Source organism: Pelodiscus sinensis, chromosome 2 (assembly GCF_052426305.1).
Source record: "Pelodiscus sinensis isolate ZL-2025 chromosome 2, ASM5242630v1, whole genome shotgun sequence".
Taxonomy (NCBI): Eukaryota; Metazoa; Chordata; order Testudines; family Trionychidae; genus Pelodiscus; species Pelodiscus sinensis.
In genome coordinates this window covers 37,822,781-37,846,892 of record NC_143053.1, presented here as the reverse complement: position 1 = coordinate 37,846,892, position 24,112 = coordinate 37,822,781, and the positions used below count along the sequence as shown (strand labels likewise).

The following is a 24,112-nucleotide window of genomic DNA, read 5'->3' as shown; positions in this document are numbered from 1 at the left end:
TCTACTAGCTTTTTTGACTGATGCTGCTTATTGAATGGATGTTTTCAGAGGACAATCTACAATGAGTTCTTGCATGGTAACAGCTCATTTAGCTCCCATCATTTTATATGTAGAGTTGGGATTAGGGATGTTAAAATGCAGGTAATTGGGTAACTGTAACCACTGAAAATTTCGGTGGTTACATGGTTAACAACACAGTGTGGCAGTGAGCTCCCAGCGTGTACCATCTCCTGCCTGCCACCCTGCTCCCAGGTGATACAGAGGCAGCAGTGTGGGGTGGCACTTGAGAGCCTGGGAGCTGGCTTTTAAACTGGCTCCTGATGGGCACCACCTCCTGCCTGCAGCCCTGCTCCTGGGGAGCTGGCTGCTGCCCCTGCACTGCTGCCTCTGCTACAGAGCCAGCCATGCAGGGTGGCAGCTGGCTCCCCAGGAGTGGGTTGGGAGCCTGTGTGTAACTGTGAATGGTAACAGATAAGCACAGGCTTATTGGTTAACCTTTTACTTGTTTATACTTTTAAATTCCTAGTTGGAATTATGTTTTCCATTGTGCATTAGTTCGCATTCATCAACATTGAATTCTGGAATTTCATCTGCCATTTTGTTGACCAGTAACCCAGTTTTGAGAGATCCCTTTGTAGCTCTTTGCAGTGCTTTGGACTTCACTGTCTTGAGCAGTTCTGTCTGTTCTGCAGATTTTACTAGCTCTCTATTTACCCCCTTTTCCAGATCATTTATGAAAGAACAGTATTGGTCCCAGTACAGATCCCAGGGGGACATCACTATTTACGGCTCTTCATACCGAAAACTGACCTTTAGGTCCTCCTGTCTTTTAACCAGTTACCAGGTCATGAGATGAACTTCCCCTATATCTGATGACTGCTTAAGCAAAGTAGGAGCTTTTGGTCAGTGTCAAAGGCTTGTCAATGGCTTTCTGAAAATCTATGTTCACTATGTCCACTGGATCCCCCCTGTTGACCCACTCAAAGAATTCTAATAGATTGGTGAGACTTGATTTCCCATTACAAAAACCATGTTGACTCTTCCCTGACAAATCAATCCTGGTGCTCTCCTGAACACAAGCAGGACTTGCTTCCGTCTAGCCCTCTGATGTAGCTCCATTAAAGTCAATAGAGCTATGCTTACCTATTGCAGTGGAGGATCTGGCCCAGAGGACAACTGACAAGTTGGGAGAACCAACTCAGATTGCATATTTCATGAACACTTGCCCTTGGTAAACTTTTATCAGTATTGTATATAAAACATTTCTTGCAATGGGATATGTCTACACTACAGCATTATTTCAAAATATCTTATTTTAAAATAGCTATTTCAAAATAGCTTATTTCGAAATAACGCACCTACACACAAAATGCATTTTGAAATAGCATTTTCCTATTTCGAAATAGCGTGTCCACACAGAGTGGACACGGAATTGCATTTAAGGCTGGCTGGAACCAGGTCCAGCAGGATATCAGGTCAGGATTTACTTTTTGTGGCTGCTGCCTGAGGCTATCTGAGGCCTGTGCTTAAAGGGATTCCCCCTGGACAGCCAGGTCTCAGGTTTCCCTGCTTTCTTGCCTACCTCACAGAGGGACAGCAAAACATTTTGTCTCTGCGTGCTCTGGTTCCCCTCACTCGGGACACAACAGCATTCTGCAACATGGAGCCAGAGCTGCCCTTGGGCACTCTGGTGCTTCTCGTGGACATGTTGCTGCTAGCCTGGCTGCACTATCTGCAGGCTGCCATCCAGGAGGTCCATCGGGGGTCTGTCAGTATCCAGGAGGCCCTGCGGCAGAGCTTCCACCCTGAGGAGCACTAAGAGCTTCCCCGGTGTGCCCCACTGGGGGCTTGTGCCTTATTCCTCCCTCACGTCCTTCCACTAACCCCTCCCTAACCTCTCTTCCTAATGTCAAATAATATACAGGTATTTTCATGAACACAAACTCTCTTTAGTTAACAAAACTGGGGGGCGGGATGAAATTCTGGTGAGATTGAGGAAAGGAGGTGGGAGAGGGGAAGAGAGAGGATGGGAGAGGGGAGGGGGAAGCAAAGGGAAGAAGGGGGAGGGGAAGCTCAGGGCTCAGAGTTGGGGGTCTTGCTGGACCAACTTGATTTTCATGCAAACCTGCTCCTGGGTTCACATGTGGCCTTGGTGACCAGGCTGGCAGTTATCCTTCCATAGATGGCTGTGTTCCTCTGTCTAGTGCAGAGATCATGGACACTGGGGACATCCCCCCCAAACCTGAATAAGGTTCATGATCTCCACCCTGGACCAGGAAGATGCCCGCCTTCTCCTGGCCCTGGCAGGGTTCTGGAAGCTGGCAGACTGCTCCTGGAGAGCAGTGGAGGGCTGGCTGCCAGTGGCTTGCTGGCTCATGTTTTGGGGCCACTGGGTCAGGAGCAGTGACTGCTGGCTCTGGGCTGGCAGGCTTGGAGCTGGCACAGGCACTGTGGCCAGAGTCAACCCCTTTAAGGGCTCTGGGGATGGGGGGAGGGAGAGGAGTGTTCTTGGTTGAGGCTGGAGTGGCCACCAGGGCACCCTGGGAAGGCTGGAGGTCCCCTATTTCGATATAAGTGTCTACATAGCACTTATTTCAAAATAGCTATTTCAAATTTGGCATTATTCCTCATGGAATGAGGTTTATCAAAGTCAAAATAAGTGCTCCACTATTTCGAATTAATTTTGAAATAGCGGTTTGACTGTGTAGACGCTAAGAAAGTTATTTCAAAATAACGGCTGTTATTTCAAAATAACTTTGCTGTGTAGACATAACCTCGGGGAATACTATTGGAACTATAATGCCACTCTAACCGTAGTCTCCAAACTTTTTACACCAAAGATCACTTTTTGAATTTAACGTCAATCCAGGATCTATCCCACCCCTTCCCTGAGACTTCAACCCCTCCCAAAGCCCTGCCTACTCCACCCCCCTTGCTCTCTTACACCCTCACTTTCATCTGGCTAGAGTATAGGGTTGTGGGGATGCTGCATCCTTCACTCCCTCCCCCACTCCAATACTTTGGGAGGGAGTGTAAGTGCAGGCTGGGGCTCCAGGCTGGGGCAGAGTGTTGCATGCAGGACAGAATGAAGTCTGTGGGCTCAGGCAGAGAGTTGGGAGCTAGCTCAGGGAGCAAGGTGCAGCCTGCAGCTGGGAAGTACTTACTACAGGTGGCTCATGGTTGGCAGTTCAGCAAGCTCAGGCAAGCTGCCTCTGCCTGGCCCTATGCTGCTCCTGGAAACAATGGCTGGCTGAGTTCAGGCACTCCCTGTGTGCAACCCATGGAGGGAGAAGAGAAAAGAGGGTCTCTATATGCTGCACTGCTGCCTGGAGCCTGCAAATGCTGAACCCATTTGCCAGTTCCCAGCCAATGGAAGTTGGAGTCAGAGGCAACACAAAGCTGCCCCTTCCTTCTCGCTTCCCAGAGGCTGCAAAGACTTGAACTCAGTCAGCCAGCTGCTTCCGGGAGTATGGGCCAGGCACGCAGAAACAGACTACCTGAGGATCATAATCAACTGGCAGAGGCTCCATGATCTCCCAGTAGATCACAATTGATAGGGTAGTGACCATTTCTCTATAACCTGAATAAACATTTTCAATATGCCCACTGTGTTTTGTACAGCACAGTGCACATGAGCGTTCAACATATAAATGATAATGGCATTTTTGACATGAGTTAAATTGATAGTATCCCTGCAAAGGTCATGATTCTATAATATACATAAGCACAAAAGAATGTGGGTATGAAATTATCAGTGAATTTAAGCTATTTTCCATAAGGAATGGAGGATCTGCACAGAGGAAAGAGCAATAAAGCAGTGAAGCAGGTGGCATTAGTGTTGACAGTAAATTGCATCAATGCACTATAGTTAAAAGTCTCCCAAAGTATGTTAATGGATATATACTTTTAAATCTGCATGATACTCCCTGCTCACATTATAGCCTCATACCTTATATTTCTGAACCTCTTGCCAGAAGAGCACTCCATTTTCCAGTAAATCTCCTTTCAAAGACACAAAGCGCTGAAACTGTAATGCTGTAACTGGATTCAACAATGCTTTACGGAACATAATTATTTCTCTAGATGAAGAAACCCACTTATTGTCCACATGCTGTCAAAAGGAAAAAAATGCACTGAATAAACTGTTTCAAAAAGCAATAACAAAAGCATTAGTTAGGGTAAACTTTCTGATTCTTATCTTTGCACTGACTCTAACTTTCAGTAGTTTACGACAGGGATACAATAGAACTTGGCACTCTTTCTTTTCTTTCTCTTTTCTTTATTCTTTCTTTCTTTTTTATTTGTGGTTGGTTGGGGCAACATTTTTTGGAAAGGATGGACGAGCAAGGAAATGGAAACAACAATTGTGATTAATTATAGCAACCGGCTATGTTTTAGGGAACAGTTTGAGTTCTGTACAAACAAACAACAGCAACAAAGAGAAAGGAACAGACAAACCACATTGCTAAAAACTCTAAAATGCTTTTGACATGGACCTCACTAACAAAATCAATTTTGAATATGTTCCCATGATCACCAACAGAAGCTGGAGAGTTTGCTGTTTCTGGAATGAATTCTATAAATAGTAAAATATGATTTAAAGTCATCAAGACATTTTGGGAAAATTCATGCTTCAAAATAGATAGTGAAACAGAATGCATGAAAGCGTGAGCTAAGAGAGAAGCCAGAAGGGGTAGAGAAAGAAAGACAATTTATGTAGAAGTTCCTTTGACAGGACGTTTAGAATGGAAGTCAATCTTCAGGCTATGTTTACACAGCAGTTTTCTTGTGGAAGAGGATATGCAAATAGTGAGCTCATTTGCATATATTCTTCTGATTCTTCTCGCAGAAGAGGTTTTGCTGCTAAAAAGCCTCATGTATACGGGGCCATTTGTTAGGAAAAAACCCTTTTTTGCAAGATCTCTTATTCCTCAAAAATCGAGGTTTATGAGATCTTGCGAAAAAGGGTTTTTTCCCAACAAATGGCCCCGTCTACATGGGGCTTTTTAGCAGCAAAACCTCTTCCGCAAAAAGAATCAGGAAAAAATATGCAAATTAGCATGTCATTTGCATATCCTCTTCCACAAAAAAATTGCAGTTTAGACATAGCCTCAGTCTTCCTTGCTGACTTCACAATCCTCATGCTTTGCTATTATTCTTTGACCAATAAGTCAAACAATTCCTTGTTATTATCAGCTGGATGGCTGAAAACTATCCTATAAGATGAGGACCCAGATAGAGGAAATATAACAGGGTAGCTAGAGTCTGTCAGTGGTTTCTCTTAAAAGTAATAAAATCACAGAGCATACATTAGTCCCCTGCTATAGTCACCCAGTCTAACTTTTCAGCAGTGTTGTAACGATAACAAGTCCCTCAGTGTTTGGGAAAGCTACAGACTCGGGGTGGGGAATGCTGCCTAGGTTGCTGTTGGTGGTGTTAATGCTGTTGTAAGCTCCCTCCTGGCTGCCAACTACTTAGGAGCTGTTGAATTGGTTCCTCTGCCGAGCAGCCAGAATGGTTTTAGTCCGCCAAGAAGGCAGTTCTAAAGAATCAAAGGCAGCACAATTTAGTGGACTAAGGACAGGAGAATCCCTTGCTAATCCTGTATTTGATACAAAATCTGACTGTCCTTCATCAATTCTCTTAATCTCTCTGCTTAAATTTCTCCATCTGTAAATTGTTGGTGTTACTATTATGGACTGTACTTGATTCTCTAGTGAAATAACTATATAAAACCCCCAGTGCAGACAGGAGAAAATAACCGTAACTCATCAGAATAAGTAGTAGCCTCAGCTGTTTTGATATTTGTGATCATGAAATTTTGTTAGCATTACTGAAGTCTTAATAAGGCTGGTTGGGACTGCTCCTGAGACTGGCTTTGTTGTAACACTGATGAGCACTCTTAGATGTGGTGGTGGCAATTGCTCCTCAACCCTGAAGTTCTGCAAGATTCCAGCTTGTCACCCCTCTGGTTTAACGTGTATGAGTTGTAGGAGGGTTAGTAAGAAAGCAAGGACTGTAGTGCCTTAAGTGCACTAATGATACATGATTGCATTTCTCCATCCCTTCTGACCTGTCCGAAATTGCTACCTGCATTATCTAGTGCTTGTCTACACTACCGGGATAAGTCAACCTAAGTTACGCTATTACAGCTATGTGAATGATGTAACTGGAGTCAACATAGCTTAGGTCGACTTATTGCAGTATTCTTCACCATGCTGAGTCAACAGGAGACACTGTGCCATCTACTGGCCTTACTCTTTTTGAGGAGCTTGAGTATCAGGGTCAATGACAGAGCGCTTTGCTATTGATTAAATGGGTCTTCACTAAACCTGCTAAATCAACACCTGCTGCATCAATTGTAGCAGCATCGATCTTCCCAGTAGTGAAGACAAGTCCTTAGTATTTGGGGAGACAGGGCATGACTGGGGGCAAGCTGCATGAGTCTTAATCCAGATAAGACTGAGGGGATTCATAGATTTTAAGTCCAGAGAGGACTAATATGATCATTAATCTGATCTCCTGCATCAAACATACCAAATTATGTTGGTCAGGGGTGGGATCTGGAAGATATGGTAGGGAAAATATCAACACCTCAGACTGAGGTGATGTGCCCATCAATAGCTGACTGGATTCACGGTCTGGATTCCTGGTTTGCCCCTCAACTACTACTACAATATTTAGGGACAGCAGCAGCCAGACTGGCTTTTTCTCATCCTTGGCTTGAAATAGGTTGCTTCCATCTCTTCTGGATACCAACTTTGTGACCGTCATACTGTTATGCCTAAGGGTTGTGATACCATATTGCATTCCTCATGCAGTAGTTAGACAATCCACAGCACAAATAGCTGGGCTGTAGTTTTCTTACAGTGGAGATGGGTAGTGGCAACCCTAAAATCAACATGCTTTAAGAGAAAAGTAGTTAAATTTGACTCAAAAGTATCATCTTACTAATCCTCCCCCAAATCTTGAAGCTATTGCCATTCAGAGTGATGTGATCACTATGACCAGGAATTGGTTAAGTGAAGGGATATGGGAGTGAAAAAATTATCAAATGCTTATGTGATGAGATAAGACAAAAGCACGGCCCTAAGTGATATGCTGCAATTATCTATTTCCCTAAATGTAGGTATCAAGGGAAAGCCCAGTTAATAGAAACTGCTTGCTCTTTGGATTTCTTCCTACCCAATGTTTTTTAAGAGTAACCGGTGACCTGGTCTCTAGCTTGAATTCAAGAGACAATAAAATCTAGATTGAATAAATATATACAACTTGCACGTTGGCAACCACAAAGAGTTCACTGCTCTTTAAGTGGGGAAAGAAAACCCTGGCAAATATCTCCTGAAATGTCATATTACTGAGTCTTAAGAAGTTTAAAATCGATATTATCTTAGCGCTGTAAAGTTAAAATACAATTCTAAATGAAACAGATACTGTGTGATATGATTAAACTTGCCCATTCTGCTGCATACTTTACATTCTCTTTTGTGTCTGCATGTAATCCACTCTCAATAATAAATAAACTACCAGATGCTGGAATGAACAGCTTGTCCCAATAAGGCCACTGCATGGGAAATACAGACGAATGTACATTAAAGATCCAGTACCAATTCTGAGTCTCAGAGGAGCTCAGACTGCTGCTCAGCCCTAGAAAGAGACTTGAATTGCTCCAGATTGACCCCTCTGGCCAATACAAGAAAGGTACTGATGGTAGTTCTTTCCAGTCAGGGGCCAAATTAACAACTAATGTCAGCAAGTACAACTCCATGCAATTACCCCACTGATGGCAGCCGCGAACTTGGGCCTAGATATGTAAAGCAGGGGACCTATGAAGAAATCTACATGCTCCAGCAGGGAAACAGAGGAATGAATACAGGGAAAAGAGACATAATACACTTTACTTGCCTTCCAGGACTCAATTTTCTTCTCGTTTCTCTGGATTAGGAGATCTTCAGCTATGTCCCGTATCTGTGGTGGAACACAAGATTATCAGCATGTTCATATGCAAAGTACTAAACTTTTCTTGTGTAATGGGCAGGCTATCATGGGTTTGGATATGAAATGCTCCCAGTATTTAAGTCCTCTGCTTTAGAAAAGATAGATCTGATCAGACAGCCCCTTTGAAGCCAAAACACCCACCTAAATCAAGGGAAGATTGCCTGAATCAGAACTGCATGGTCAAACCCAGCATGTTTGGTCACCCTGAGTCATAAAGTTGGATGGAGACTGTCATCTGGTTTCAATTCTACTAACTAAACTCTCAAAAGCAGCTATTCTCAACCAGATTCCACAGCCCCTAGCATCTCCTGTAATGCTCAAACTGGGTGTGGAGCCCAGGGCTAAAACCGTGGCACCCCTTACTGGGCTGAAGCCAAGAACAGAGTGACAGTGCTGAGGCACCCTGGAGATGCAGGTAGTCCTGATGTTTCCCGAGGTCTAAAGCCCTGAGCTTCAGTGCCCTCTGCAGGGCTGAAGCCAGGAACAGAGTGACAGTGCTGAGGCCCCAAACCTCACCACCCCTTGCAGGGCTGAAGCCAACCTGCCTCCCTTCCCATGGCTGAAATTCCAGTCTCCCCCTCCATGTGGGGGCTGAATTTTGTAGCCCAAAACTTCTTCCTCTGAACTCCTCAGGGCACCCCATTTCCCCACATCTGGTGGTCGAAGCCAAGAGACTCCCCTCCCCCACAACCCCACCAGGCTTGCTGGATTCAGGAGTATGTTGCAGGGGAAGAGAGGAGCAGACAATCTTGCAAAAAATGAACATGGCTTATTTAAAAACCAACAAAATACAGATATTTGTGACAAGTGTCCAGGATTCTAAATCAACACATAGAGAGATGGACAATCCAATCTGCCTACATTTTTGTAAACCCTTTGAAACCTCTTTATGATAAAAACAGAATGAAAACTAAGTCATGTGTCTGATTTGAATTAATTCGGTGCCTGGTTGGGAATGCAGGTTTCCCCTCAATACAGCACAAACTCTCAGTTCAGTTTGCGTGGCTGCTAAAAACAGGACTTTTTTTTGCTCTTCCCGGCAGTAGTGCAATATCTCCTCCACCTCCAGATTCCATCCTAGCTACACTGCCATAAAAGTCAGTGAGGTGGAAGCTATGCCCACCCACCATCTTTTTTTTTTTTTTTTTTTTTTTTTTTTTTTGCTAGAGCTCTGCCAGCAGAAGCAAAACTCTCCCTGCTCCGTTCATGTGTAATTTAACTGACCATTCTTTAATGTAACCAGTCAGAAGCCAGGCCTGTAGCCAGCCAGCCTTTCCACTTGGCAGCTCTGCAGGAAGCCTGGAGTAACTCCTGCAAGCTATACAGCTTCAGGTGGGAGGACATGGGAGGTGTGAGAAACAGGAGTAGCAGAGTGTGGAAAGCTCATTTGCTTGTGCTCTTGTCGCCTTGACCATCTCTGCAACATATTTCTGAGGAGCTGGATTTCTTCTGGGTGTGAATATGTAGAGGGGTACAGAGGATGAACTCTACTGCAAATATTAAATTTCCCCCAACATGGGCTGAGGGGCTGGCAGTGGAGGCAGCATCAATTGCCTTTTTCAGCATCAGTGGCTAACCAGGTCATCAGCAGGATTGGGCTAGTAAAGAAAAACAAAGCAAAACTCATTCACAGGCATCAGCTTAACACTGCAAGCTGTACGCACAAGTCACTTCCCTTCCATTTCAATTCAATGTGAACTCTGATTGGCCGTTCTTTATCTGCTCTATCTTATCCTAACAAGTAAGCTACATCCCCACATGAAAACAGTACTGGGACGAACTGTATCTGTTACATTACCTTTGTTTTTCTTCGTGCTCCAGGTTGTTGTTCTTTTGCCAGGAACAATGGGAGCCATTTTTTTTCTAGCCTCATCTGAACATACTTTTGAACTTCTAGAAGAGCTGATGAGGAAAGTCGATCATGAAGAATGCGTCCCCAGCCACCACCTGATTGCATTATCTAAACAAGCCAAATACAATAATAGGGTAGAGAAGCTCTTTTGTGTATGGGCAAAAGGCACTCTCTCTTGTGACAGATACAATGCTATGGAAACATGGACTATTCAAAGACTATTGTGGTAACTTCATAAATATTAAGTGTATTGTTATGGGAGCTAGAACAGACCACTTTGGCTTAAACCCCCTTTTTGAATGGCTTTTTCTTAGCTATACTATGAATTACTGGACTGAAGCCTAGGATCTGAGCCATAGGGTATAAATTCACTAGGCACTGACAAACTATTAAGGATGAGAGAGCCTCTACTAAAGGGGTCGAGTACACCTTATCCAGAATGGAACCAGACTGCTGGAGTGGAAATTGATAAGACTTTAGGAAGTTTGCTTAAATGCAGAGCTGAGGGAAAGCTGATGAGTGCTGGGTACCCTGAGGTTAGATGTAGGTTTCTGCTAGGCATACCAAAAACAGAAAAGTAAATTGCAATTTAAAAAACATGTTAGAAAAACTAATTTTGTATGCAACAAATGGCAGCTTACTTTCAGAACATCTGTGTGTCTGTCTGCTTCCATCTGTCCTTAAGGAGGCAAACTGCAAGCTTCAGTGCCCAAAAAGTGAATCGCTGGGCAAGGGTGTGTTTAAGCAGCTGGGGTGACTATGAGGACTCAGCCTTAGCCCTGAGGGCCTGGTGCAGCTGGAACATAAAGTCCCATTTATACAAAGGGATAACAGACAGAGAGTTGCACCCAGAAAATGTGCCAGAGAAGCACAAAGAAATGACGGAGAACCTATGTAGACTCAGGAAGCTTAAAGCCTTTATGCCCAGAATGTGGGATCCAAACATAGCTAGCCTGGAGCGTATCCAGCTGCGGGAGCTCTACCAGAACTGTGCCAGCCGTGTATAAAAATTGTTTTATGTACTGATACCTGATCTTGTTGTTCTTTTGTAGCTGGACTATTGGGTCCAAAGAAGTATTTTTTATTTAGGTACTTGTTTTTAATGTCTTTAGATTTTTCTTCTCTTTTTTCTTTTTCCTTGTGGAGCATCCTTCTGAACTGTTCAATGTCTATCCAGCACGTGAGATCCATGCTACAAAGAAATCAAAGACAATATTCTTTATTATTCCATGTTCATGTCCTTTCCATCAGAATTCTAACAAGTTATTATTTTAATCACAATTCACAGAGATGGAATCAAGTGTCTAGACCTTGCTTGATACATCAGGGGGCTGACTTTTTGCCTCATTTATTCTGTGCTAGATGCAAAATCAGCTAACACGAGCATGACTGTGCCATATGTTCAGAACTCAGATGTACAAGGGGAATGCCTTCAAGTCTTAATCTATAGTACATCACAACAAATAGTTTCTTTGATGAATTTGCCTCTTGTGCTCATTTTGAATAATCTATTAATAAATTCCTATTTCCTCAAATATTTTATTATCCATGTTTAAATGAATAATTTCTACATATAATTCTGGGCCTGTAAATTGCTCATAATCAGTTCAATATGAATATTTTATATTAAAAAAATCCAGCTCTTTAATGAGTTAATCTTGATTGTACATACAAGTTGCATAATGCTGTTTTGATTCCTTAATCAGAAAAGAGAAATATTTAGAATACTCACACTTTCAAGTTAACTTTCTGTGATTATTCTCTATTAAAATTGGGTATTTCTGTGAACATTCCCAACAGTCAACTTGTTTGCTTGAATATTTGCAGAAAGTGAAATATGCAGAGGCAGACCCAGCCAAACCACTTCAATATTTTGTTCTAATAAATATTTGCTGACTTTTATTTCATTTTTTGCGGTATTAGCTCACAGGCAAAATTTACAAAAGCATCTAATTGACTTAGAAACTGTAGTCCCATTTTCAAAAGTCTCTTGGGTACTTTGGAGTTTAAGTCCTACTAGGACTTAGGCTCCTTGGTAGAGCTGTTTGGAAAAATTCCAACAGAACAATGTTTCATTGGAATTTGCCGATTTGTCCAAATTGGAATGTATAACAAAGACTGTTCAGTTTCAAAAAAGTTTAGTTGGAAAACAGCCTTATTTCCTAGCAGTTCATACGCCCAGCTCCTTGGCAGCCCACCACGCAGACTGCCTCAGAGTTGGGGAACACATTGCTTCTAGGGTCTGAAGCGTGCCAAGTAGACTTCCTCAGAGCCGGAGACCCCAAAGCTTCCAAATCAAAATAAAACTACAATTTGTAACCTCAAAATCCTCCATGAAACTGAATGTCTTTTCTCCACATAGTTATACTCTTAAGTCGCTTATGCACTTTTGCCTCTTTTTCCCTATGCCTAGTCTATAACTCTATTACTATTTACCTGGGCCCAGTAGACAACACCCTTAGCATTAGTATAGGGGAACCTAATTTAAAGAAACAGTTGCGTGTAAAAGTGGATTAGAGGGCTGAAAAAGGAAATGTTTAAACTATTTTCAACAGTTATTTAAGAACTGAGTACTTTTGCAATTTTCTGGAATGTTAAAAATATGGGGACTAATGTGGGAAGATATAACAAAGTTAGGGACAAAACCCACAATTACTTCTGATGAAAGTTCTGTTTAAATCCTTTATTTTACATAATTTTAAAAATTAGGTGTGTGCATAATTTACATATGCAGTTACTATGATTATGTGCTTCACTGTGTTACATGCATGAACCAGAACTAAAGTTGCTTAACACTTGTGATAGCTGTGTGCCCAAATTCTTTTATTCATATTTCTAATTCTGAACCTTCAATTTGAAAAAAAAAGTTCCAAATTGTGCTACCAAAAGGAAGCTTTACTCATTAAAGATCAAATTCTGTGTTGGGTGCATGCCTTTAAATGTTCCTGTGACGCAGGCAGGATTTGACCACAAATGAGTTCATAATAGGAGATTGATTCCTAAGAGACAGCTGAGAGAGATATTCTGAAGTCTCAACAAAATGCTCGTTTTAGTGCATACATCTAATTCTCAAAAAACAAAACAAAACAAAACAAAAAAACCCCACCCACAGATAGACTACAATCCTGTAGCTCTTATATAGCCAAAAATTCCCATAAAAACAATGGGCATGCTGAGAGCAGAAATGACTGAAGAACAACAAACATACACTGCAGAATGCTCTTCAAGAAAGAGTCGGAACTGTTCTAACTCCAGTCCATTGCGGAGCAGGTCATGAAGATGACAACCTCTGTAGTCCTCAGGAACTTCACTCAAGAGCTGTGCTTTGCTGAGTACACTAGGCTGAGATAGGGGACTGACTTCAGGTGCAACACTCTAACAAAAGAAAATTTCAATTATATTAAATAAGTTTTCTGCGTCTATAACCTGGACAATCTAATCATTCTCCATTGTTTTAAATCTTTATTGTTTTTAATTCCTCCTTCTCTTCTGTTGTTGATAATTCCTGCCATTCAGTCACTTTTTCCTCTTGTTACAGGAAATAATGCTCTGTCGTGACCAAGGAATGATGCGGCTACACAGAAGTTATTACATTGCTGGAGAGGAGTAGAATCTACCTTGATAGAAAACTTCCTGATCCCCAAGGAAATTAATTGCATGCTACTAAGGTACATCATTGGCTTTATTTTACACATATTGGACCAGATTCTATCCTTAAATAAACCAGTCACTCAACTGAAATCAAGGGATTTACTCAAGATTTAGGGCTCAGTATGTAGAAGTTAGACCATTGCCTTCAATGGAGATTGGATCAGGCCCAAACATGGATGTAACTGAGGGCATGTCTACACTAGGAACTATTTCAAAATAGCATGTCCACACTATGGGGAAGCCCTGAAATTAGTCCGAGGCAGGCTCCCCTAATGTGAACATACCACCTCGACTTAGAGACCCAGGATGCACTGGGGAGTAATTACTCTGAATGACTCTGGGGAGTAGTTATTTTGAAATAGCAACAGTGGAGCATCCACACTACTGTTATTTCTGAAATATGTGTTATTCCTTGTGGAAAGCAGGAGTTATTATTTCAAAATAACCATCCCCTTCTTTCGAAATAAGGGGCTTGGTAGTGTGGATACTCTGCTTGTTATTTTGAAATAACTAAATAGTGTAGACCAGGGCTGAGAGTAGAATTTGACCCATAATTAAAACAATGATGGCTGTCAACTAGTCCTTTGAAAATTACTGCTAGTGAAGAGCACGGTTGGTCCGTCAAACATGCTTACAATCTACTTTCATTGCTGATACATAAAGTGTTAAGCCTCTCTTGTAGAAAAAGAGTTTGTTTTTGTTAGTAGGTGCTTGTCTTACCTCATCCTTCTTGGAAACACTCTCTTGATGCAAAGCTTGTAGCTTTCTAAAGTACACTGAGTCCAGCTGTCGACTTTCTTCCACCAGCTCCACCTAATAAAAATAATATCTTATGTCATCCCCACAGTACATATTATAGAAAGATGGAGAGATGGGTAGGCAGCTTGCCAATGACAGTGGGTAGAAAAGAAACACTCTTGCCAATAACGAGACAGATGTTTAGAAGAAAAAAATCACTCAATGCAAGTTGCATCCCCATGACAGCCACTGAGAAGCAGCAGTACAGTTCTTAGAACTATAGCCCTCACGAGGAAACGATGCTTACCGCTTCAATAAAAAATCCAACCAACACGTATGAAAGCTATAAGACAACTATTCTGTGCTTGTCCTGTTTTCTCTATATTGTGTCAGTTGGTGCCCTTAGATTGTAAATTGTTCAGGGCAAGGAACTGAGTGGTATTTTTTAATCTGTGTAGCACCATGCACATATACAGAGCTTAACAACAACCACCATCTTGCATTTGTGTGCTCAGATCAGCAATTATGTGAAAAAGCAACTTCTTTGTGCACTATGTGTTGGTTGGAATATTCAAACGTGGCAACTGGATATTTACCAAACTTGGACCTACTGGTTCTAGTGGGGTAGTAAGCTATTACAGACATGCTTCCTCCACCTGTCTTAATTATGCAAAAGCTTATATGAAAGAGAAAAGGAATATTTCCAAATTAAGTTCTAGATATTAATTCCATACTCTGCATCATATATCTGAGTGCCCACAAGCCATGATCTAACTCTGTTCTATTACCGCACAAGCCTTTTTTTGTTTGTTTGTGTGAGAATATGTAATTTTAAAACAAGCAGGAAAATAGCTTCAGACCATTTTGTACAAAGATTAAATCAGAGAATTGATAGAAGTGGGAAGAAGTGGGATAGAAGTCCATTAATGTAAAAGGTTATTTGATTGGTATTTTGGTTTTTATGAAATATATTTTGACCATGCCCCAAATGTATGATTTAAGATCCCTCTTTTATTGCTGGTTGAAATATCTTGTTTTCTATGGGCTCCATGTACCTCTTCTTTGTTGCCAAGCAAGTGGGGAAAGGGGACATAGAGAGTCTCCTTTCCCTAAACAAGTAGCAAAGCTGGATCATTCCTAGAGGGAGGGCTAAGTCTATGTAGGCTATGTATACACCGCAGGGAAAAGTCAGAAAAAGATACGCACATTGTAAGCCGCAATTTGTGTATCTTTTTCTGCTTTTCTTCTGAAAGAGTATTTTCTTACATTTGGCCCATCTACACAGGGCCAAATGTCAGAAAAAAACCCTCTTTCGGAACATCCCTTCTTCCTCATAGAATGCGGTTTACAGAGATGCTAAAAAATGCATCTGCTTTTCCACATTTTTTTTCAGAAAAGCAGACGCATTCCTTGGATGCGGCAGAGCTTTTCCGGGATAGCCATACTGAACAGAGCATTGCAAGAAAAGGTCATAGTCTGAGAGAAGCAGCACAGGGTTCTCCAGAGTATGTGTTGTTCTGCCCACCCTAAGGACTGTACCCTCTACTTTCAGCTGGATCCAACGGAATGAAGCCCTATATTTTTATGCAATTGCCCAAGTCTCGTCTGTTATTAGAATATTGTCATTTGAAAAGTTTATGCACAACCACACAACAGGAAAGCAAAGCACCACCAGTGCTGAAAGGGTGATAAAAGATTCTCATTTTATCACTAATAGAGACAATGCTACATGCATGAATTTAATATAAAGCAATCATAGAAGGTTTTACATTTTCAATTTTTAGAAATATGTGAAGAAGCTATCCCATCATTAGACAAGTTAGAAATGACACATTAAAAGAATACTCCAAAAGTATCATCCCTCTTTTAATGAAAATAATATTTTTAATAAAAATAATATGTTATAGTATTGATGAAAGTTTGTGTGTGATTTACAATGAAGCCACTTGGTCAGAGCAAGTGTGCAAAATGTGTAAGTCTTATAATGTCTAATTGGCATATCATGCTATTGAATGGGTTGGTCCATTACACCATAATCTCTAGAGCACTAAGGACTGTAGTTGAAACCCCTTTCTCATGACAAATCTTGGAAAGAGAAGAGAATATGGCACAAAATGCATGGCATAGCAAAATTCTGTTCTTAGCCTGATGCGTAGCACACTCATAGCTGTTCATGCATGTTGAGACCATAATAATGTTTTTGCTATGAGAATTTCCCACAAAAGATCTCAAAGCACTTTATAAACATTAACAAATATACCCTTATTCTATAGATGAGTGATTATCTAATGCTCTTTTCTTTACATGTAAGACTACATCTAGACTTCAGGTTTCTTTCAGAAGAAGCTTTTAAAAAAGAGATCATCGGGAAAACTTCTTTCAAAATAGAGAGTCCACACAGGGGCCCTGAGGTGCCCAGGGGATCACGCTTCCAGCTTCTGTCCACCCCCGTCCAACAGACAAGCAGTCAAGGGAAGTGTCCAGCCATAGTGCGATCCCATGGATGGGAATGGGGCCTGGAGCAACTTGACAGTCTATGGGGTTCGCACAGACACCTGCACCTAGCACCGCTGTCTGCGAGAGCGGGTGGTTCCTCGAGCGTGCAGACATCCTCGGAGTGCTTGAGGACATGTGTGCGTCCTTGAGCCCAGCCTGCTTCTTGCAACGTCTAGTGGTGGGAGGACGTCCCCCCAGGGGTCAGATGTGTGTGTGGCCTCCGCACAGCCTGTGACCACAAGCCTGTGTGTGCTCCAGGGCTAGCTTCTGATGCCATGTGCTGCACACTGCCACCACACATGCTTGCACGTGCACGGAGTGCAGCACGCTGCCCAGACCAAGCAGGCTGAGTGACAATCACTCCCCATCCCCTCTGCACCCATCTCCTCCTCTGTGTGTGTGTGGAAAACTGAGCGCACTCACCTGATGATCCCTCCCCAGTGTCAGAGGATGCCTGGGAAAGCTCCAGGGCCTGGGGTACCACTCCAAAGTGAGGGTGACTATACTGGCCGTGTCCTCTTCCTGCAGCTGCTGTATGTCCTCCTCCTCCTTGTCAAGAAGCTCCAGATGGGTGACCACAGGCAGGGCCGGTCTTAAGCTGATTCAGCCGATTTCCCGGCATGGGGCCTAGTACCTTATGGGGCCCTGTGCCCAGGGAAGTGTTGCATGCGCAGTGCACCAGGAGCATGACGCTTGCGCGGGGACCCTGGGCACACAGCGCATGCATCGTGATGTCCCGGGCACATGGCGCATGCTCCATGCACCCGGGGGCCATGCATGCATTGTACTCCCAGGGCACTGTGCATGTGTGGGCGCACAGCGTATGCGTTGTAATGTCCAGGACACACGGGGCATGTGTCGTGCCTCCAGCACACAACACATGCGCCGTGCTACCCGGGACCCTGCGCATGTGCGGAATCGGGCCCCGCGCTCTGTAGAGCCGGCCCTGACCACGGGCATCTCGAGCCTCAAGTCCACCAGAATGAGTGAGTCAAAACACACAGCCTTGTCTAATTACTTCTTGTTTTCATTTTTTTTTTTTTTGTAAGATGCAAAATTGGAATTTCCAACTTTTTTCTCTGGCTTTACTTCTGAAATAGTTCCTCCCTCAGGATCACTCAGCCCTTACTTTATATTCTCTTTCTATAGAGCCACTCCCACCTCATATCTGAATGGCGTACCAGGCAAGTCCATCAATGAGTCCTGCCCCAGAGTAAGAGCTGCACTCCCTGGCCCTGGGGTATCTTTGCCACAGCCCCTTGACCTTGCTCCTGACTTGGTCCAAGGTGAAAGAGTGGTGAAAGAATACTAAATTCTTTCAGAGCAGGCTCACTGCCTATCTACATGTCAATGTGTTTCAGGCAAACACGGATAGACTGTTGTACGACATTACCTCTCACTCTAATCATGAGACACAACTTAATCTAAGCACTAAGGCATGTTTAAGACAATCGTAATTTAGGGTCATTTCTGAGAACATAAGAACAGCCGTACTAGGTCAGACCAAAGGTCCATCTAGCCCAGTAGCCTGTTTGCCGACAAAGGCCAGCACCAAGTGCCCTGGAGAACACTGTTTATGATCTCTTTGTAGTTAAAAACAGGCTCCGTGGCCCCCATGCTAAATAAAGTCAAAGGTGTGGCCTTTAGTCGGTGGTGTGATTATGAGGTAGCACAGAGCATGCCATCCCATATGGAAAACCTGTGTGTCAGTGAAATTCAGGTAGTTGTTGAATCTCCATCGCTGGAGATATTTAAAAGCAGGTTGGATAGACATCTATCAGGGATGATCTAGATGGTGCTTGGTCCTGCCGAGAGGGCAGGACACTGGACTCGATGGCCACTTGAGCTTCCTTCCAGTTCTAGTGTTATGTGATTCTATGATATTTCCCAGAGCAGAAAGGCCCAATTCATTAGAGGACTGTGCAAGTTGATTCTGCAGAATGGTGTAGCCTACTCACCATAGTGTGTACTACTCCATGGGGCAGACTGCAGAGGGGGACTATGGCTATGGCCCCATTCTTTTCCTTATGAGAAATACTTAGGGAGCAGAGCTTGAACTCACTCAAGCCCAGTGACTTGAGTGGGCTGATCAAGGGACAGAATAAGGCCTCCTCCCTAGCTGGCCTGGAATAAGTTACCTTTCCATAAATGCATTTGTCCACTTCCACCATTTTCATCCATGGTACCAACAGAAGTGTGAGGATATATTCTTCTGCTGGGTCAAAAAGATCCTCATAAGGTGGCTCAGTTTTCTGATAAATCTCATTTTTCTTATCCTGTTGCAGTCCAATATCCATGCTGGCAGAAGGAGCAATGTAAGTGGCATAAAGGAACTACAGTAAAAGAGAAAACAACAGTTTTATAAACCACCATCCATTCTAATGGCCACAGTAAATAAATTAGTTTGAGTATGGCAGCACACTGTTTTTTATTATCCTAGTTATTCTCTCGGTCACGTTATCTCCCCTCCCCTCCTCCTCTATTCCCTCAGCACTACTAAGTTTTCCAAAATACAATTTCTGCCACAGCTCCCTGACTTCCTTACTCCTACATTTTCTGCTTATTATAAGCATCTTTGATGCCAAGATCATGCATAATAGAGATGATAATACTTACACAGAAACATTTTGCTGATCCTTAGTTACATTCAAGCAATCACAATAGCAACAACAAATGTGGATCATCATCTATGAGCTACACACTGTTATTATTCTAACAATTTAATTGTTACAGGATGCTGTGTGCTGTACCACAATGAAGTCATTTTTGAAAGATGGTTACTTCTTGCTTTTTACAAATCAAACTGAGCAAGGTTAAAATTTTCAATTCTAGGTTAAAATTCCAAAAATACCAATAAGACCACAGTCCTGGTTTAGGATCCACTAGCACAGGCTTCTGTGTTAATTCAGACTCCATTGATTTTATTAGAACTCTACCACAGCACAGAAGCCCACTTGAGAACTGGGGCCTTTCCCAACAGAGAATTGGCGCCTAAAACCTCACCAAAGCAAATATGTATGAGTCTATTATAACATTCATACAATTTTAAAAACAGCAAGCAAATAGTCTGGTAGCACTTTATAGACTAACAAAACATGAAGGGTGTGTCTAGACTGGCCACTTTTTCTGGAAAAGCAGTCGCTTTTCCGGAAAAACTTGCCAGCTGTCTACACTGGCCACTTGAATTTCCGCAAAAGCACTGACGATCTCATGTAAGATTGTCAGTGTTTTTGTGGAAATACTATGCTGCTCCCATTCGGGCAAAAGTCTTTTTCCGAAAAACTTTTGCGCAAAAGAGCCAGTATAGACAGCAGAGATTTGTTTTCCGCAAAAAAGCCCCAATTGCGAAAATGGCAATCGGGGCTTTTTTGCGGAAAAGCGCATCTAGATTGGCCACGGACTATTTTCCGCAAAAAGTGCTTTTGCAGAAAAGCTTCCTGCCAATCTAGACGCTCTTTTCCGAAAATGCTTTTAACGGAAAACTTTTCCGTTAAAAGCATTTCTGGAAAATCATGCCAGTCTAGACGTAGCCGAAGATGGTATAATGAGCTTTTGTGGGCACAGCCCACTTCTTCAGATGAGCGGAGAAATTCCATACAATTTTAAAACATTATTTGTCATTATTGTTATCAGCATCTTATATCATTAAAATTGTAAGAATATTCAAATTTACAATGCAACTTTGGGGGTAGATTCTGAGCTGGGGTAAATTAGCATGACTCACTGACTTGAATGCAGCTACACTAATATACACCAGCTGAGAAAATAGCTTTCCTGGTCAGCTATATTTTTTGGTTTTCATGCACTAACAAAATACCGTTGTATTTTGGTGTCTAGCACAGCAGAGGAATGTTTACATAGTTAAAAACTTTTTTTCTTTATTTGTCATATCAAGTTCTGTCAAATTTCAATACCATAAAAAAAACCCCTTCCAAAAACAGTTACTAACCTTTCTGTAACTGCTGTTCTTCAAGATGTGTTGCACATGTCCATTCCAATGAAGGTATTTGTGCACTCTAAGCAGAGTTTGGGGATTTTTTTCCCCTACTGGTATCCATTGTGTCAACTCCAGTGCTTAGTCTGGTGCTAATAGCATTGGTATGAAGGGTTCTGCTAGACCTGCACCCCCACAGTTTATTTTTACTGACTGACTACAATAAGGAGATGGAGGGTGGGTTTTGGAATGCAAGACATTTTGAAGAACAGTTACAAAAAGGTCAGTAACTGTTTTTTCTTCTTCAAGTGCTTGCACATGTCCATTCCAATGTAGGTGACTCACAAGCAGTTGTACAGGAGGTAGCCTCAAAAATTAAGGACGGGCTGACTGCAAGACTACACAGCTGAAGCTGGCATCATCTCTACCTGCTGGGTGACAGAATAATGTGTTGAGAATGTGTGTATGGACCACCAGGAGGTTGCTCCACAGAGACTTGCACTAGGAAGTTGTCTGGGGAAGCTTGTGATCTTGTGGAAAGAGCAGTCAGATTAGCTGGGAGGGGTAAAATGCTCACAAATTTGTAGCCCGCCTGGATGCATAAAGTAATCCAGGATGAAATGGGAAGGCCCCCTCCTTCTCTCTGCTACCATGCTGAACAGTTGAGATGATCTGCAGAACAGTTTGGTTCTTTGTATATGGAAAGCCAGAGCCCATCTAACATGCACAGACTAGAGGCACCGCTCCTTCTATTTGCATAGTGGTGAGGGCAGTATACTGGCAGGAAGACTGCTTGACTGGAGTGGAATCATGAGACCACCTTTGAGAGAAAAGACAGGTGTGGATGCAGCTGAACCTTACCCTTGAAGGAGATCGCATATGCGGGTTCTGATGTAAAGGTTCAGATCTCTGACACCCTTCTGGCTGAAATGAGGGCCACTTAGCCAGAGAGGTATAATAATGGGCAGGTTGCTAGCTATTCAAATGGTGGGCCCATGAGCATTGACAAGACAAGGTTTAAAGCGTAGGGAGGAATGGGTTCTCTAACCCAGCGATATACCCTCTCTAAGTCTTTGAGAAAATAGGGTCACCGTTACATGTGAAAAAATGATTGGTTGTTGACCTCAGGCTAGACAGCTGAGATGGCTGTTAGGTAGATTTTGACTTAAGAGAAGGCCAGACCTTGTTTCAGCAGCAGAAGGTACATCAAAATGAGTTGCAGAGTGCACTGCATAGGTGTAATTCCCCATTGGGAGGACCAGAGAAAGAACTGCTTCCATTTTGCAAGGTGGGAGGCCCTGGTGGAGGGCCTTCTACTGCCTAGTATGACTCTACAGACCTCCTCCATGAAAGCCTGCTCCTCAGGGACCAGCCATGAAGCTTCCATACTTCTAGAGGAAGAGAACTGAGGTTTGTGTGGAGCAGCTAACTGGTCTCAAGAGGACAGGTCTGGGTATAGAAGCAGGAGCGATGGAATCTCCATTGAAAGGCCTAAGACAGTGGTGAACCAATGTTGCTTGGGCTGTACCAGGGCTATGAGAATAACTCACACGTGGTCCCACTTGATTGTCATCAGAACCTTCTAAAATCAGCAGGAGAGGAGAAAATGCACAATACAGATGTTTTGTACAAGACAATAGGAATGCATCTGTGAGAGACTCTGAGCTACGGTCTCACAGGGTGCAGAACTGATGGCATTTCCTGTTGTTGCAGGTTACAAACAGGTCTCTCAGCAGAGTACCCCCACCACTGGAAGATGTCTCTTGGGATGTCCAGTTAAAGGAACAAGATCTGATGAGCTGATCTGCTAGCTGATTCTGTGTTCTTGGAAGACAGGATTCTTCTACACAGATTGAGTGAACAATGCAGAGCTCCTACCATCAGATTGCTTCCTGACACAGGGGGAAGATTGCCATCCGCTCTGTCTGTTTATGTAGAACATGGCCATTTTGTTGTCTGTGAGAACTGATACATTCTTGTTCATAATGTGAGGTAGGAACACCTGGCAAGCTAGATGGCCCTCATTCCCCAGAGCAGGGGTGGCTAACCCATTACAGGCAAAGAGCCAAAATAGTGCTGGATATAGCACAAAGAGCCTAAATAAATAAATTAAATAAAGACACTGCCCCTTTAAAAAAATTCCAGTTTGGCTTTTTGGCCACATCTGGCTTCCATCGGCCAGTGCCATCTTGCCGGCATCATTTTGTTTTGCCGCGCCAGAGGGCTCCCCTGCACCCGGTGAGCACAGGGAACTGGGGGCCGGGGGCCATTTCTAGGAGCGCAGGAGCGGCTTCGTGAGCCGAAGGGGAGGCTTTGCGAGCTGCACTTTAAGGGAGGAAAAGCCGCATGCAGCTCGTGAGCCATGGGTTGGCCACCCCTGCCCCAGAGCTTCTTGACATTGATGAGAAAGGAAAGTACTTCTTGAGACCAGAGGCCCTGAATCCTGAGAGACCCTAGGTGGACGTCCCAGCTGAGGGCTGATAACATTGGATGCCAGAGACAGTTGGGGCTCATCTACACTGGCCCCTTTTCCGGAAGGGGCATGTTAATTTCACCTATCGTAGTAGGGAAATCCGCAGGGGATTTAAATATCCCCCGCGGCATTTAAATAAAAATGTCCGCCGCTTTTTTCCGGCTTTTAAAAAAGCCGGAAAAGAGCGTCTACACTGGCCCCGATCCTCCGGAAAAAGCGCCCTTTTCCGGAGGCTCTTATTCCTACTTCAAAGTACGTCTACACTGGCCCCTTCTTCAAAGTAGGAATAAGAGCCTCCGGAAAAGGGCGCTTTTTCCGGAGGATCGGGGCCAGTGTAGACGCTCTTTTCCGGCTTTTTTAAAAGCCGGAAAAAAGCGGCGGACATTTTTATTTAAATGCCGCGGGGGATATTTAAATCCCCCGCGGATTTCCCTACTACGATAGGTGAAATTAACATGCCCCTTCCGGAAAAGGGGCCAGTGTAGACATAGCCTTGAAGTCTTGCACATTCTGCATGGTGGTTTAGCCACTATGTCAGTGTATCAAGGACCCAAACAGGAACAGTGACCATTCAGTCCAAATGATGATGCATAACTGTAGCCTTCTTGTGGAAAAGCTTATGCAAATGAAGCATGGCATGGAATATCGCCTCACTTCATTTGCATAATTAATTAGCAACCGCTTTTGCACAAGAGTATTTTGCACAAAAAGGAGCTGTGTAGACAGCTCCTTTTTGTGCAAAAACCTCCTCTTGCACAAGAGCCATTCTTCCTCATTTTTTCAGGAAGAATGGCTCTTGCTCAAGAGGGGGTTTTTGTGCAAAAAGGAGACGTCTACACAGCTCCTTTTTGTGCAAAATCCTCTTGTGCAAAAGCAGCTGCTAATTAATTATGCAAATGAAGTGCAGTGATATTCCACACCATGCTTCATTTGCATAAGCCTTTCCTCAAGAAGGCTACAGTGTAGCCAT

The 24,112-nt window shown here is 43.1% G+C and overlaps 1 protein-coding gene across 3 annotated transcripts in view; it reads right to left on the bottom strand.

The window, feature by feature from the left end:
• Positions 1-24,112, bottom strand: part of RGS22 (regulator of G protein signaling 22) — a 111,731-nt gene that overhangs the window by 16,015 nt on the left and 71,604 nt on the right. For all 3 annotated transcript variants that reach the window (XR_012901293.2, XM_025184322.3, XM_025184323.3), the window contains 7 exons: positions 18,874-19,068; positions 14,222-14,314; positions 13,059-13,225; positions 10,880-11,042; positions 9,797-9,958; positions 7,906-7,968; positions 3,950-4,111 (listed from right to left, as the gene is read on the bottom strand). Coding sequence is in view for 2 of the 3 variants with exons in the window: in XM_025184322.3 (XP_025040107.1) it covers positions 3,950-4,111; positions 7,906-7,968; positions 9,797-9,958; positions 10,880-11,042; positions 13,059-13,225; positions 14,222-14,314; positions 18,874-19,068 (1,005 nt within the window). In the remaining variant the exon portion in view is untranslated. The remainder of the gene's footprint in view (positions 1-3,949; positions 4,112-7,905; positions 7,969-9,796; positions 9,959-10,879; positions 11,043-13,058; positions 13,226-14,221; positions 14,315-18,873; positions 19,069-24,112) is intronic.